Source organism: Acomys russatus, chromosome 9, assembly GCF_903995435.1.
Source record: "Acomys russatus chromosome 9, mAcoRus1.1, whole genome shotgun sequence".
Taxonomy (NCBI): domain Eukaryota; kingdom Metazoa; phylum Chordata; class Mammalia; order Rodentia; family Muridae; genus Acomys; species Acomys russatus.
This window is the reverse complement of record NC_067145.1, coordinates 29990368-30007190: the sequence shown is the minus strand read 5'-3', so window position 1 is coordinate 30007190 and position 16823 is coordinate 29990368. Positions and strand designations below refer to the sequence as shown.

The following is a 16823-nucleotide window of genomic DNA, read 5'->3' as shown; positions in this document are numbered from 1 at the left end:
TGTATATAGCCTTTATTATTTTGAGGAAAGTGCCTTGTATCCCCGATCTCTCTAAAACTTTAAACATGAATGGGTGTTGGATTTTATCAAATGCTTTCTCTGCATCTAAAGAGATGATCATGTGGTTTTTTATTTTCAGTTTGTTTATATGGTGGATTACATTGATGGATTTCCATATATTAAACCATCCCTGCATGCCTGGAATGAGGCCTATTTGGTCATGATGAACGATATCTTTGATGTGTTCTTGTATTTGTTTTGCAAGTATTTTATTTAGTATTTTTGCATCGATGTTCATAAGAGAAATTGGTCTGAAATTCTCTTTCTTTGTTGAGTCTTTGTGAGGTTTAGGTATCAATGAGACTATGGCCTCATAGAATGAATTTGGTAATATTCCATCCATTTCTATCTTTTGGAGTAGCTTGAAGAGTATCGGTATTAGCTCGCCCTTGAAGGTCTGGTAGAATTCTGCACTGAAACCATCTGGCCCTGGGCTTTTTTTGGTTGGGAGACTATCAATGATTGCTTCTATTTCTGTGGGGGAAATGGGACTATTTAGCTTGTTTATCTGTTCTTCATTCAATTTTGGCAAGTGAAATTGATCAAGAAAATTGTCCATTTCCCTTAGATTTTCAAATTTTGTGGCATATATGTCTTCAACGTAGGATCTTATGATTCTTTGTATTTCTTCAGTGTCTGTTGTTATGTCTCCCTTTTCATTTCTGATTTTGTTGATTTCAATACTGTCTCTCTGCCTTTTAGTTAGTTTGGCTAATGGTCTGTCTATCTTGTTGATTTTCTCAAAGAACCAACCCTTGGTTTTGTTGATTCTTTGGACTGTTTTCTTAGTTTCTAATTTGTTAATTTCAGCCCTGAGTTTGATTATTTCCAGACATCTACTCCTCTTGGGTGTTTCTGCTTCTTTTTTTTTTCTAGGGCTTCCAATTGTGTCGTTAAGATGTTTATGTACGATGTTTCCAATTTCTTTTTAAAGGCACTTAGTGCTATGAATTTTCCTCTTAGCACTGCTTTCAATGTATCCCACAAATTTGGGTATGTTGTTCCTTCATTTTCATTGAATTTCAGAACCTCCTTGATTTCTTTCTTTATTTCTTCCCTGACCCAGGTGTCATTTAGCAGAGAGTTGTTTAGTTTCCACGTACATGTAGGCTTTTTGTTATTTCTGTTGTTGGTGAATTGCAGCCTAAGAGCATGGTGATCTGATAGGATACAAGGTATTATTGCTATCCTCTTGTATCTATTGAGGCTTGCTTTGTGACCTACGATGTGATTGATTTTGGAGAAGGTTCCATGGGGTGCAGAGAAGAAGGTGTATTCTTTCTTGCTTGGGTGAAAGGTTCTATAGATATCTGTTAGATCCATTTGACCCATGGCATTGGTTAATGATGTTATTTCTCGGCTTAGTTTCTGTTTCAATGACTTATCCTTCAGTGAGAGTGGGGTGTTGAAGTCTCCCACTATTATTGTGTGGGGATCAATGTGTGGTTTAAGCTTTTTTAGGAGATCTTTTACAAATGTGGGTGCCCTTGTATTGGGAGCATAGATGTTCAGAATTGTGATGTCATCTTGGTTGATTTTACCTTTGATGAATATGAAGTGTCCTTCCTCATCCCTTTTGATTAATTTTGGTTGGAAGTCTATTTTGTTCGATATTAAAATGGCTACGCCTGCTTGCTTCTTGTGACCATTTGCTTGGAATATTTTTTTCCAACCTTTTACCCTGAGGTAATGCCTATCGTTATGGGTGAGATTTGTTTCTTGAATGCAGAAGAATGTTGGATCTTGTTTATGCACCCATTCAGTTAGTCTGTGTCTTTTTATTGGAGAATTGAGGCCATTGATGTTGAGAGATATTAATGACCAGTGACTGTTAAGAGTCTTAATTTTGATGTTGTTCAGTCGAGCGTTGTGTACTTGTGTTTTTGCCATGGATAGTTATCTATTTCCTGGGTAGTTTTGGTTGTAGCTTGACCCTTTGGGATGGAGTTTTCCTTCTAGTACCTTCTATAAAGCTGGATTTGTGGATAGATACTGTTTGAATTTGTTTTTGGCATGGACTATTTTGTTTTTTCCATCAATGGTTATTGATAGTTTTGCTGGATAAAGTAGTCTGGCCTGGCATATGTGGTTTCTTAGGGTTTTCAGGATCTTTGTCCAGGCCCTTCTGGCTTTTATGGTCTCTGCTGAGAAGTCGAGTGTAATTCTGATAGGTTTGCCATTAAATGTTATTTGGCCCTTTTCCCTTGCAGCTTTTAATAGTTTTCTTTGTTCTGCATGTTTTGTGTTTTGATTATTATGTGACGGGCAGTTTTTCTTTTCTGGTCAATTCTATTTGGTGTTCTGTAGGCCTCTTGTATGTTTATAGGCATCTCTTTCTTTAGATTGGGGAAATTTTCTTCTATGATTTTGTTGAGAATAGTTTGTGGGCTTTGGAGTCTGATATCTTCTCTATCTTCAATGCCTATTATCCTCAGATTTCTTCTTTTCATGGTGTCCTTAATCTCTTGGATGTTTTGTGTCAGGAGTTTTCCAGATTTGGCATTTTCTTTAATGGTTGCTTCAAGATCTGTGATTGTATCTTCTAGACCTGAGATTCGTTCTTCCATCTCTTGAATTCTGTTAGAAAAGCTCACCTCTGTGTTGCTCACCTTCTTCTCTGATGTCTCATGTTCTCGTTTTTCTTCTGTCTGTGTGTTTATCATTGAATCCATTTTCATTTTCAGATCTTGAACTGATTTTTTGATTTCTTTCATCTAATTGTTTTTATATTTTTGAGTTTCTTCCATTCCTCTTTATATGTCTTCAGAGCTTGAACCGTTTTATTTATTTCTTTCATCTGGTTGTTTGCATTTTCCTGAAATTTTTCCAGTTCCACTCTATGTTCTTCTTTTATGTCTCTCACCTGTTTGGCTGCGCCTTCCTGCATTTGATTACGGATTTTATTCGTTTCTTCCATTATCATCCTCATTACTAAGGATTTGAGGTCATTTTTTTTGTATTTCCATTGTATTTGAGTTCTCTGGGTTGTTTTCTTTGGGATAGCTGGAGACCGGAGACGCCATGTTGTTTTGGCTTTTTTTTTTTTTTTTTTTTTTTTTTTTTGCATATGCTTTTATGCTGTCCTTTAGACATCTTGCCATCTTTGTGTTTGTTGAGTAGCTTCCAGAGTTGGATGGAGGGAGTCTGATGATAGATTCACTTGTTTTCTCACGATTTCCCTAGGCTGGGACCTCTAATGCTTCACTGGTGTGGATGGTAGGAGGTTAGCCCTGTCGTTTTGGACTCTGACAGCCAGTGCTCCTCAGCTCCCCTGTGCTGTGGGTCCTGCAATCGTTCTTGGTCTCTGAATGAGAGTTGGGTCAGATCAAGGTATCCACTGCCTTCTTTGTCCACTGCCAAGTCCAGCCAGGAACACTGGGCCCGAACCACGGGCCAAACTTAGCTAGATTTTCAGGGCCTGAACCATCTGCCGAGCTCAGTTAGGGATTCTAGGCCCAAAATGCACACAGGATCCAGCCAGAATTTTTGGGCTGGGACTGCGCACCAAGCTCAGCTAGGGGCTTTTGGCCCAAAGTGCGTGCTGTGGTCAGTTATTGACTCAGGGCCCGAACTGTCCACCAAGCTCAGCCAGGAATTCTGGATTCAAACTGCACACTGTGTCCAATCAGGGCCTTAGATCCGGGACTGTGCCTAAAGCTCAGCTAGAGTCACTGGGCCCAGTCTGTCTGCCAAGCAGTTAGGGACTCTGGCCCCAAAGTGCACGCTGAGCTCCACCTGAGTCTCCAAGGCGGAATTGTGCACCGAGCTCAGCCAGGGACTCTGGACTCACACTGCACACTGAGTTTGGCCTGGGACTCCAGGCCTAAACTGCGTGGATAGTCCAGCCAGAGTCTTAGGGCCACCGAGCCTGTGCACACAGCTCAGCTAGAGTCTCTGGGCCCAGTCTTGCCGGCAAGTCCAGCTACGGCCTCTGGGCTGAATCTGCGTGCTGACCTCAGCTTGTGTCAGCGCCCCAGAACTGCCCACCGAGCTGAGCTAGTGTCTCGGGCAGAACTGCTTGCTGAGCCGAGCCAGCGCCTCCGGTGGAACTGAGCACTCCGCCCAGCCTGCGCCACAGTAGGAGAACTGCAGCTGCGCTGAGCTAGTGCCTTGGGCAGAATTGCTTGCTGAGCTGAGCCAGCATCTCCACGGCACTGCGCACTGAGCTGAACCCAGGACTCTGGGGCCGAACTGTCCGCCGAGTCCAGTCTGGGTCCCAAGGCACCACGCGACCCAAGTCCTGCCCAGAGTCCCCTCTCCCGCAGCAACTCCCACCGGCCACCACACCAATTGCCTCCACCGGAAGGCTCTGAGCTGCAAACCTCAGCCACCGCCGCTGCTGACGCTGGTGCCACTGGTGCCGCCACTTCTGCTGCTGCCTCTGCCACTGCTGCTCTGATCCGAGAAAATCTGTGCTCCTCCCATGTGCAGGGGCATGCAGGTCCTCCGCACCCTGGTCCCTCCGAACCGTGGAGCACTCCCGCTGCCGTGGTGTGGGGACCTCAGTGTTCCTGGCTCAGAAATCTTTGCAATTCCCTGAATTGTTCATTGGAGCCTCCAAACACGGTCCACACTGCTCGCTGCCATCTTGGATCTCTCCTTCAATGATTTTTTTAAATGAAACTATCTTTAGGAACTTTACTAATTTCTATAGGTTTTGTACTTATACATTTATACATAATATTTTACACCATCGCTTTTTAATGTCAAAATACACAAAGGAGCACTTAAATTGATAACAGTTTTAAATTGGACAGTCACTGTTGTGTGAAACCTAAAGTTTCACACATAAGGAACCCGAGGCTGTCTGGCTGTCTGGCTGCCTGGTGTGGTTGCCAGCTTACTAAATTCAAATAGTAAAAACAGTGTTGTATCGTCCACCGATTAGGTGACCACTGGGACCCAGTCCCTGCCATGAGTAAGATGCTGCCGCTGTCCTCCACCCGGAGTGGAAAAGCATGTGACAGAGAGACCAGACAGGAGTCTGGTGGGCCTGGGGTGGTCAGTGCAGCTCTTCTCCATACCCAGTGGAGTCAAGGAAGGCAGGTATTTGTTTGGAGTCATGCGCTGTTTCCCACTAACACACACAACGCTCTTTAGTTAACTCATGTCTAATTCAGTGAGGTCCATGACCCAGGGAGATCCCAGCCAGCCAGTCGGTTACTCACATCAGCAACCAGGAGTCAGTGGCACAGGGAGACTGTAGGCTGTCATATTGCATTTCACAACAACAAGGACTCATCTTCAGTTTATTACATTTCTCCATTTGGAATTGTGTCCTATGGAGCCCTCTCACAAGTATAAATCTGTGAGTCCAGTGTACCACACATGGCAGAGGGGCCACCTCCATGAGCTGCAGGTGTGAGAGGGCGTGAATTCCCCTGCCATGCTTGGTGCCATTCTGTGGGTGCGAAAACGAGATTTTCACTGAGACCACCACTGGGATGCTTGAGGGATGCATGCCAGCATGGCCTCTGCTTATGACAAGGGTATGAGACTAGAGAGCAGGGCCCCCATGTAGGGAAAGAAAAATACAGGGATAAGAATTTGTAGGCAGAGCAACATTTTTCTAAAATCAGCTCTTGGAGGCATCTGTGTTAGTAGACTGAGTTTTCTGAGATCCCCCACTTTCTCATGTGGAATAAGGTGCTATGACTAAGGTAAATAATACCAAGCTCTTCGTGTTATATGGTTCAGTCATTAGCACAGTGAAGGATTTTTGAAACATCCATACACTGTCTCTGGCCTTAGCCATTGCCTTTATAACATTATTTCCGTCACCTATAGCACACAGGCAGGCAGATAGGCAGTAAGGATATAACTCTGGCTTCCTATGGTGGTCTTGGCCTATAAATGCTCTCAGGTCAGGCTATAGAGCCTTGATATAGACCCCTCACTCTTCTCCAGACAGTATCTCCCCAGCAATGGCAGGTCTCCAAACACAGATGTTCTAGGGTTAGTTTTTTGTGTATTTTAATTTGCTGTGAAAAGAATCATGAGATACATATATGAGAGAATCATCCTAGTTGAGTAGATATTGAATTAGTTCATTTATTTTTGTTATGTAAACATACAAAATACAGCAGTAATGAAAAATTGAACTATTTTATCTAAAATCTGAACTTTTGTGAAAATGAGAGGAATTTAACTACCATAAATTTATAGCAAACCTTGAAATCAGATGTGTTAATAAATAAATATATAATTTTATAAGAATATACATATATAATTTGTATGTGGATATCTGGTTATTCAAGCTTCATCTGTTGAGTACATCTATATGGGACTCTCTCTGTCTCAACAACTTTGCCCCACTGATTGAATAAATAATATTCTTTTGTCACTTTTTAGGATTATTGTGAGTTTCCACATAGACTTTAGATTGGAAGGTATCCCCTTCAACTCTGTTATCCTTAAAATTTGCTAAATTATTGCTGATCCCCTTCTTTTTCATATAATTTTGAGAGTCAATTTTCATATCCATAAGCTAACTTGTTTGGATTTTTGTTGTAATTACACTAAAGCTACAGAATGAGTCAAGAAGAACTGGCACCATCTCGCTGTCGTTGGCTCTCCTGGCTCTCTGAGGACATTGACTGTTTCTGCATTCACTCAATTCTCTTATTTTGTTCATCAAAGCTTAGTACATCTCAAGTTAAAGCTATTATACATATCTCTCTAGATTTACACTCCTGTTCCATTTTGAACTGTCAGTGTAAATGACACTATTCTTGTAACTTCTGGTGAATCTACTTTCCTTGCTGGCTCATATAAAAGAATCAACTTTGTGTATTAGCCTTTCATGTTGCAGCATTCCTAAACTCACTTATTATTTCCAGGAAGTTTTCTTGGTGCTTCCAAATGTTCTCCATAGACATCCATGCCGTGTGCACATACAGGCAGTCTCGTTCATTTCCTGTCCCCATATCTGCAGAGTCTCTTCTTGTGTTTTTGCTGTTGACTTACTAGGACATCTAGAACAGCACTGTAAATGACCAATGAGGGTCCATTCTGGTCTCAGTGGGAAAGTTTCATCGTTTACAAAATTGGTTGTGACTTTAGCTTTTGAAGATAATCTTTATCAAATTGAAGGGATTTTCTTTTTCTCCTAGTTGTCAAGGAATGGGTTTTAGATTTTACTGCATTTTTCTTGCAGTGATTGATAAGGTCAGGTGATATTGACAAAGTTGATTATGCCAATTGACTTAAAATTTTTTTAATTGTTATTTTATTTTATGTGTATGGCTGATTTGCCTGCATGAGAGTATGTGTACCGTATGAGTACCCAATACCCACAGAGGCCAAAAGAGGATGTTAGATCCCTTGGAACTGGAGTTATAGACAGTTGGGAGCCACAGTGTGGATGCTGGAAATTGAACCCAGGACGTGTAGAAAAGCAGACAGTGCTCTTAAAGACTGAACCTTCTCTCCAGCATGACCTCCTCACTCCTGGTGACTGACTTTTGAATGCTAAACCAAGACTGAGCCAACAAGGCTGTGACAGATACTGGAGTTTTGAACCTAGGACTAAGATCACTTGGTCGTAGTATATAATTTATCTTATGTGTTCTGTTATAGACTTTTGTAACTATCTTCATGACAGAGCTTGGACTGTAATTTTTTTCTAATAGCTTTCTCTGGGTTTGTTTCTGAGTAGTGGTGGCCCCAGATTGGTTTTATGCCCATCTTCTGAAGAGATTGATGAGAACCACTGCACTTTACCTCACAACAGTGAACCTGTGGGTCTATGATCTGATTTCGATCCAGACCAGTTGGCTACAAGGTGTGGGGTCTGAAAGAAACACTATGCAGATGACAGCCAAAGATCTCCTACTCAGTTTAGGTGACACTGAAAGTTTGCAGGATTCACTCTGCCATCATTATAACATTTGGGGTTAGCAAGATGTTTAGAGAGATATAGGCTCTTGGAACTTATAGCAATGATGTGTCTGCTACTTACAAGCATAAAACATTCACTGCAAACGCACAAATTACACCAAAAACATGTCAGGTATATGCCTTTATAGCATGGAATGCTGTTAATTGAAATGTGTTGCTGTGCTATCACCTGAGAGAGATACTTTGAAGGAAGGAAAGGTGTTCTGAGCTCAGGGTTACAGACATTTCAGTTATGAATTGCTGGTTTTGAGCATGAAGCAAATTATCATGGTGGGGTATATGTTGAAAGAGACTGTTCCCTTCTCAATGGCCAGAAAGCAAACAGAGAAATGATGAGCTATGACCTCCTTCAACTACAACCTGACCTTGTGATATCCTGTTCAGGAGGGAAGGCTCAGTAGTGTTTTAATCCATTGACGAAGTCAATGGCCTCAGAAGCCAATCACTTCATGATAGGCCCACTAGTTGGGGATCAGACTTCAACTCTCAAGTCATTGTGGGGATACGTCATATCCACAGCCCCTTAGAGATGCTGTGTTTGTGGACAGAGGAGTTGTTGACTGGACCCTAGGGGTGTACCAGTGAGAGTTAGCAGGATTTAATCCCTTCTGGACTTGGAAGTCTACCCAGAAATCACTAGTGCACGTAATGGCTACTGGATATTCAGTCCTTGAAGAGAAAGCTGTAGATGCTGCGCAGGTACCCCTCAGCCTGAGCAGAAGTGGAGGGAAGGAAGAAGAGATGGGAAGGTAAAAAGGAGAGGAGGGAGGAAGGGAAGGAAGGAAAGAGGGGGAGGGGGAAAAGAAAAGAAAGGAAGGGAAGAAAGAGAGTTGTCATATTTAGGATAGTTTAATTATGGTTTGATTTTCACAGCCATTTCCATAGTCCAGCTGATTCTGGCAAGAACGTTTATGAACACTTCTGTGGGAGAAGCCCATCACATTAAACATCTGGTTGCAATTACTCGTTTTCATTTTCCTTGACGATAAGCTTGAGATTTCTAATGAAGAGCAATTTGTCTTAGATAGGTAAAGGATCTCATAAATAATTTCAGAAAATGAGGCTTCTGTATTTAAATATAACCGAGAAAGATATTGCGCTGAACCTCAAGGGAAAATGAGTTTCTCCCAAAACAAAATCTGTCATCGGATTGCATGAGAAAGAATGCCTAATTGATTGTGTATCCCTTGGTAACTCATCCTGTTTTCTTCAGCACTGCCCAAGCAATATGTCTTGCTGATCAGCCGAAGCCTGTGAAAGAGTACAAATACCCTGAGAAGCTGCCAGGACAGTTATACGATGCAAACACACAGTGCAAGTGGCAATTTGGAGAGAAAGCCAAGCTCTGTATGCTGGACTTTAGAAAGGCAAGTGGTTGCTGTCACACACTCACTGCACCATGATTCATAAAACTGTTTTATTTAGTGTAACTGACAGTGATATATTCCACATTTATTGGGTACCTACCAAATGTCAAATTCTATATGCTGGGACTGGCCCAGTGTAACAGGAAACACATGCTGTTCCTGGCGGAGTGGACCGTGGTAGATACTGCTGTGGGTATCAGCTTTCATTTGAGAGTTGACTTGACTTGTTAGGTCAGATCTTTCTTTCTGATTTATCATGTGGGAGCACAGTAATAAGTTTTAGTTGGTTTAAGTTGGCAAATTAATACTCTGCATTTTTCAGATAGTATTAAGAAAATGATGTTCCCTGCCTCCATCCAACATGAGCATCGTCTCCTGGAAGGCAGCAGTGCATTATGGGGCTTCTGACTATTAAATTTCTCAAATAAAGAATTTATAGAGCAGTTCCTCACAAAAAGGTGATCCCTCTGCAGCCCTCAGGGTGTCTCTTTGGTGATTTCCCACGTAAATCCTTCACAGAACACCATACACACTCCAGCTAGACAGGGAATGTCCAGATTTAGGAATTTGCTCTACTCAAAACCACAAGGAAAACTATTCATAAATCAATGAAAGTCACTAGTTTTGAGGTTTCTTTTATTCTAGTTTATAATGAAATCAAGAATAAAATAGAAAATATATATGTAGTCTTCTAGAAAGCCCTCAACACTTCAGAAGTACTATCGTGTCCTGCCTCTCTCCTTTCCAGCACAAACATGTAAGCTTGAGATTTCTAATGAAGAGCAATTTGTCTTAGAGAGGTAAAGGATCTCATAAATTATTTCAGAAAATGAGGCTTCTGTATTTAAATATAACCGAGAAAGATATTGCACTGAACCTCAACATTCTCCTAAGGGCCAGTTGCCCTTCTGTGGGGAATACCTAGAATTTTTTTTCCTATGTTACTCTTGTATTTGTTAAGGGAGAAAACCCATATAAAGCTATAGTTTTTTGTTTAAAGATTAGACTTTCCAGACTGCACTTCTGGTCTCTACTTTGTGACTTTGGACCATGTCGTCAATGATATCTTAATGCTATTTATAAAATGTAAGCATTATCAATATAATTGTAGGATGTTTGTTTATTGTTGATGAAATGTTTACATGGAGTGAAATTAAATCACTTTAACGCCAAGTTTTTATAGCATATGCATTGCCATATCAGCATCCCAAACAAGGTATTGATAGAGTATATAAGCCACAGACATTGGGACATCAGTTCTGAGCATATTTACTGCTCAAGGAGTAACTCATCTTTGTCTGATGACGTTGCTATGCCTCCAGTCCTCCACGTTGCCATCTGTTGCATCAGTTTAATAAAGAGATGAAAGACCTCCCTCGATACTGATACTCCTTCCCCTTACCCTTTCTCCTCTTGTTCTGTTTCCACAACCAGCTGCTGCTTTGTGTAGCCAGAAACTCTGCAAGCAGCTGCAAATATAGTTAGAATTATGTCCCTCCTTGACTCCTAAATGGATGGATCAATGGGTGGGCCCATGGGCACTTGGATCGATGCATACATGCAGACACAGGTGATTAGATGGATTGATAAGCCAACAACGTCTTAATCAGTGTTAATTCAATTATTGGAGAGTAGCTATAGTAATAAGGACCTATTGCCTCAGAGGCTTGGGACACTGAGTTAAAAGGATCATTTGATACTTTGAGTTCAAGGACAGCCTGAGTAATAGAAAATGAGTCTGACTCTAATTGTAAAGGAATTAATAAGGAAAAATTAAAATTTTTGTATGTGTGGAAGTTAATCAAAATAGAGTTGACAAAGAATACATGATAAAATTATATTTAGATTTTTTTAAATTACATTTTTATGAGTTTTCATGCCAAGATTAAGCCTGTTTTTACCTTTTGGTTTAGAACATATTATTTGCATACTTAATGATTGAATAAGTACAAACAGTAAAGCTTCCTGGATGGAGTTCAGAGGAGCTGAGGCCAGGGTTCAGGCTTTTGGTGTCCTTTGACTTTTCCTCCCTGTGGCTGAGGGCATGTTGCCTTCCACTTGCTGATAAGTTTGGGACCTTACCACAGACGTGCAGAACATTTATAACAGTGATGGCGTCTCCTCCTTTAGGACATCTGTAAGGCCTTGTGGTGCCATCGGATTGGAAGGAAATGTGAGACTAAATTCATGCCAGCTGCAGAGGGCACCCTGTGTGGGCAGGACATGGTAAGATGCTGCCTCCAGTAGAGTCCCCATCTTTGACCTCAGTCTTGCAGCCCCCACACCCCTCCTCCTCTTACACTGGCATTTGAAAACCAGTATTTCTCATGCACATGTGATGTGCACACCTGCATCCTTGCTAAGGCACTGTGACTCCTCTATGGCGCTATTAATAAGCTATGGAGACTTGGTAGACTGAGCAGCCAGGCAGTAGGTGATGTCTGGATGTATGCCATGAAGGGAAAGACTAAACACCCAACCCCCACTGGCCTGAAGTAATATACACACAACAACAAGAGTGGACTCAGCAGGTTGTATTTATTTGCTTGTGCATATATATTAGACAACCGATTAGGGGGCTCCTGCCTGGGAGGGTCTAGCTCTCCCTCTCCCGGCCATTGTCAGCAGTCTGTAGATCCTTGTCTAGTGGTTGGACCCTGTGAGATTGTTTCCCTTCCAAGTTCTCATATATATTGATATCGTCATTGTTCAGATACTGTTTGTGCAGCCATTTCTATGAGAGACAGTTTCACAGCACACTTTCAGTCTCTTACACTCTTTCTGCTCCCTCTTCTGAGATGACCCCTGAGCCATAGACGCCAAGAGCTGTGATGTAGATATATGTGTCCTTTAGGGTTGGACCCCAGATTCAATTGATTTCTGTGTTGTGTCCAGTTGTGGTTTTCTGTGTTGGCCTCCATTTACTGCAACACGGGGCTTTGATGAGTGTAGCTATCTATGAATGCGAAGATAGGGCGTAGAATGAAGTTAGGAGTTACGCTGATCTAGCAAAGCAGGGATGGTCATCGATTCTCTTCCAAGACCCATGACCTCAAAGCCCCAGGCAGGTCTAGGTTTCTAGTGCTGCTTTCAGGTCAGATCCAGCCTAAATCATCCCATACCCTAGCTGTGTAGTGTCTCCAGCGACAGGGGCTCACCTCCAACATCTGAGAGGCAGTCGATGGCAGCTGCCACATTTTGTGTTGTTTTGAGCTTCACTTGGAATACTCTGGCCAAGCATTTTAAAGGGGGTTCCTAGTGCCTAGTCCTGAGGTGTTTGTTAGTCCTTGGTTTTTATGGGGAGCACTTTCAGCCTTAGTGGCATAACTGCCTTTACGCTACACACACACACACACACACACACACACACACACACACACAAAGAGAGAGAAAGAGAGAGATGTATATATATATATATATATATATATATATATATATATATATATATACATGTGTGTAAATGCACATACTCATTTTTATTCTGTATAATTTTAGATAAATATAAACTAACATGAATCCTTGAGGTTTTATCAAACAGTCTGGGTACTATCTGTGCCTCTTCCCTCCCTGTCCTTCTGTACTGACATCCCTCCTCCCTGTCTATTTTGAGTCCCTGTCCCCATCTCCCCATTTCTTGCTTCATCTTACATGGACCCTGCTAGTGCCTCACTATTTACTGAAACAATTCCCATGGGTCAACAACGCTCGGATGTCAGTAGCTGATCAGACATGTCTTACCCCATGCACCAGCAATAGGCCATTGAAATGGTGTCATTTCCCTTTTTCACAAGTAGCATTTCTTTCTCTCAGGACAAAGCTGTTGACTCAAATCCTAGAGACAGCCCCATTGCCTGGACATACTGTCCATAAACCAGGCTCTGTTTATTCAATGCAGACAGCAACCAGGGAAGGCATTTATTTTCCCTCCTCTCAATAGATATCCTAGATCACTGTATTTCTTGAACTCAGTGTCATAATACAATACTATGGAGAGTCACAGAATACAGGATTAAAAAGTACGTGTGTATGTCAGAGAGTTCAGTGGGAACTGAGCTCAGCGAACCATTCTTTTACAGAAGAAAAGCAGGTAGTGCCTCTAAACATCATGAGAGGAGGCAGAATTCCTGAGCAATTACCTCATCTCTGTAGAAAGCTGGGTGACATCTAACCTGCCCTAAATGAACAAGCTGGCCTCCTTGAGCCCAGGTGTTTTGAAGTAAAGTCCAGGTGCTGACCATAAATGACAAGGTGCTGAGTCCCAGGCCTCCCCCAGCTGGGCTCATCCACTAGATACTGTCTTCAAAATGAAAGGTGAGAAATGAACTTTGTTTTTAGAAGTCAGAGGTCATGGCTTTGGAGATGAGCAATCAGACCAGATGTTCATGTACATGTTTCAGTTATGTCAGCCTGCTCCAGGAGCTCAGGGTTCTGCAGTGACCAATGCATGCATTTCATGTCTCATGGACTCCTCAGGTGATGGTGGGTTGGAAAGAGAAATTTTAAAAAAAGAAACACTAATTGTGTCTTTAGTAGATGCCACTTGAGTATAGAGAATCTAATGTTTGCATATTTTACAAGATCCACACCCCCACCCCCGTTTTACAAATGTAATGAAATGAACTCACTATGCGGGACTCATGAAAATCACTTTGAATTATGTTTAAAATGTTTAGTGGTGTCGGGGAGGACAGTGTGTGAACTACGGTGATGAAGGCCCCAAACCCACCCATGGCCATTGGTCAGATTGGTCCCCCTGGTCCCCCTGCTCCAGGACCTGTGGGGGAGGAGTGTCTCACAGAGACCGTCTCTGTACCAATCCCAGGTATGTACACGACCTGCTCCATTCTGAATGAGCCTTCCCACAGCATCTGAGCTTGCTAATACCAACACTATACCTGACACAACACTGAAGAGAACACTAGGAAGGGAATTTGCTCTGTTCCCTAAGCAATCCTCTCTCTTTCATGTGGTTTATGATGCTTACCACTTCCTGACTCCCAGCAAAATATCACTGAGCCAGCAGGACTGGCTTTTATATCTATGACTTGAACTAGAAGGTGAGATTCATTGGACTAATTTATTCTTCTTAAGGAAATGAAGTCTGAATGACTCTGATAAGAACAATTCTTTTATGCAAAAAAGGTATTGTTTTTTCCACCAAATATATTCACTTTTCCAACAGGCAGCGTAATTGTGGGGACTAGACTTAGAAAAACTGTCACCCAGCTGAGGAAGTAAAGGGCTCTTTTCTTGCTCTTGTTTCAGAAGTAAATCATGTTACTCTGTTGCCTCAAAATCAACATTTGCCCCACTGTCTTCTTAGTGCCCCCTCTTAGGCTCATGGGGTGTCAGTGATGCTCAGACTTGACCCACAGGCCTAATGTCCTGGCCTTGCCACAGTGAAGCTGGTAGTAGAACAAATGCTATGTAGGTCCCCTGCCTCGGTGTCTTTCTCTAACTGGGGCATCTTGGAAGGCCAGCCTCTTTCCCATCAGCAATGCCCCAGCCCCCTGTGTAGGATGGGAAGAGAAGCTTGCTTTCCTGCTTACTCCAGAGGATGCTGGAGGACAAGTGCACACATGCCTGAATCTCGAACTCCACCTTGTCCTCCAGCATCAGGACCATAGCACTCAGGTTGGACTCAGGAAGATGCCTCCCTTCACTACCCTCTCTAAGTGGGCCACCTGAGTGAAAGTAATGTCCAGGAAGAACTGATTTCTGACTGCAATGTGCATTCCAGACCATCTCACGGAGGGAAGTTCTGCCAGGGCTCCACACGCACTCTGAAGCTTTGCAACAGTCAGAAATGCCCTCTGGACAGTATGGACTTCCGTGCCACCCAGTGTGCTGAGCACAACAGCAAGCATTTCCGAGGGTGGCTCTACAAGTGGAAGCCTTACACTCAGGTGGAAGGTAAGTATTCACTCTCACTTTATAGGGTACCCACACCTTGTTACACGTTTTTAATACATCAAATATCTAGTACTGTCATGTTCATATAGGCAGATACTGTAGACCTAGGAAGCCTTTATAACACGCTTCTTTTGGGAGGATTAATTTGCTCAGATCTGCCCCACTGTCATGGCCTCTTACCTACACTTGACATATAGTCAGCAGTCCACAGGATAGGTATGGTGAATGTGATTATTAAAAATTAATAATGACAGTAGTTGTTGCTAATAGTACCATAAATACATCACCTACCACATACTCAAATATTAAAAGCTAAAAGAAAATTGTAGTATGCTTTGTAGAAAATGAATACTTTTTCAGGTATGCTATAGCAATAAAGTCTTTTTTTATTTTTTGCAATAAAGTCTTAATCTATTACTACACAATATAAAATTTATTCATGGAGTGAGTTAGATTTACACTTACAAGTGGGAGAGAAGTAAGCCAGATGTTATGATATAGTAACTAAAATTATAAAACTGTTGGTAGTTCAAGAAACACGATTCAGAGTATTTAATGGACATATGATTATCTCGTTATTTGGAACTGAGAATTCTGTCTAGACAAATGTCCACCATTTCAGCACGTATGCTCATAGTGATGGGTTTCTGAAATTACTAAACCCTCTGTAGGGCGTTGCAAGCACTCTCATAGAAAACAGATTTTGTGTAGTTCTTATGCATAAACTGTAAAACTAAAGCCCACAATAAACATAGCACTGGGCCAGATGAAAACCAGTCTATGGGATGTGAGATACGGGACTGACCTGTGATGTCATGGTGAGATGTGTGTGCTACCCAGACTTTGCTAGCCTGTGGCAAATCATCATATTTGCACATGCAAATTTTATTTATTTTTTTAACCCTTAGCTAATTCTCCCATCTTGAATTAGAGCTCAAGAACCTGTGAGCAAGTTCCCTGGGGAAATTCCCAAGTCAGTGAGGCTTTCCACAGCTAACTGTCCCAGTTTTCCCCAGAGAGAAGACAGAAGGTCCCTACAGAAGCTTCAGTTGGCCATATGAACTGTGAGGTCTTAAAGCATGAAGGAGTTCTACTCCCTGAGGTCCTTGTGCCCCAGTATTCCTATAGAACACATTGTATCTTGAAATTTTCATTTAACATTTCTTATACCAAATTAAAGACAAAGTTGAATATTTATTACGCCTTATTCATGAGAATTTTGCATAATGTTGCGAAACACTACTGATGATTTTACATACCTGTGACACAGTCTTTATATAGTAGGTTGTGAATGTTTTTGTCCACTCAGCCAATGCTTACTGAATGCCTACTGTGCACCAACAACTATATAAAAGAAATGTTAGGCAAGGAGCACTAGAAAAACAGTAACAGTTGAGTATTAACAACAACGATGACGATGACAACGGTGATGATAATTTGAAGGGTTTTACCAAAGATGAACATTAAACATTTTTTGCAAGGCCCAGAATGGTGGCACATACATTTAGATCTCTAGGTGTTCAAGGTCAGCCTAGTCTTACTACCACATTCCAGTTCAGCCAAGGTTACATGGTGAGACTCTGT

The 16823-nt window shown here is 41.9% G+C and overlaps 1 protein-coding gene across 2 annotated transcripts in view; it reads left to right on the top strand.

The window, feature by feature from the left end:
• The window catches only part of Adamts16 (ADAM metallopeptidase with thrombospondin type 1 motif 16), a 118101-nt gene that overhangs the window by 56692 nt on the left and 44586 nt on the right, over positions 1 to 16823 (top strand). For both annotated transcript variants that reach the window (XM_051151063.1, XM_051151062.1), the window contains exons 10-13: positions 9173 to 9326; positions 11457 to 11552; positions 14000 to 14148; positions 15067 to 15239. In XM_051151063.1, the coding sequence (XP_051007020.1) occupies positions 9173 to 9326; positions 11457 to 11552; positions 14000 to 14148; positions 15067 to 15239 (572 nt within the window). The remainder of the gene's footprint in view (positions 1 to 9172; positions 9327 to 11456; positions 11553 to 13999; positions 14149 to 15066; positions 15240 to 16823) is intronic.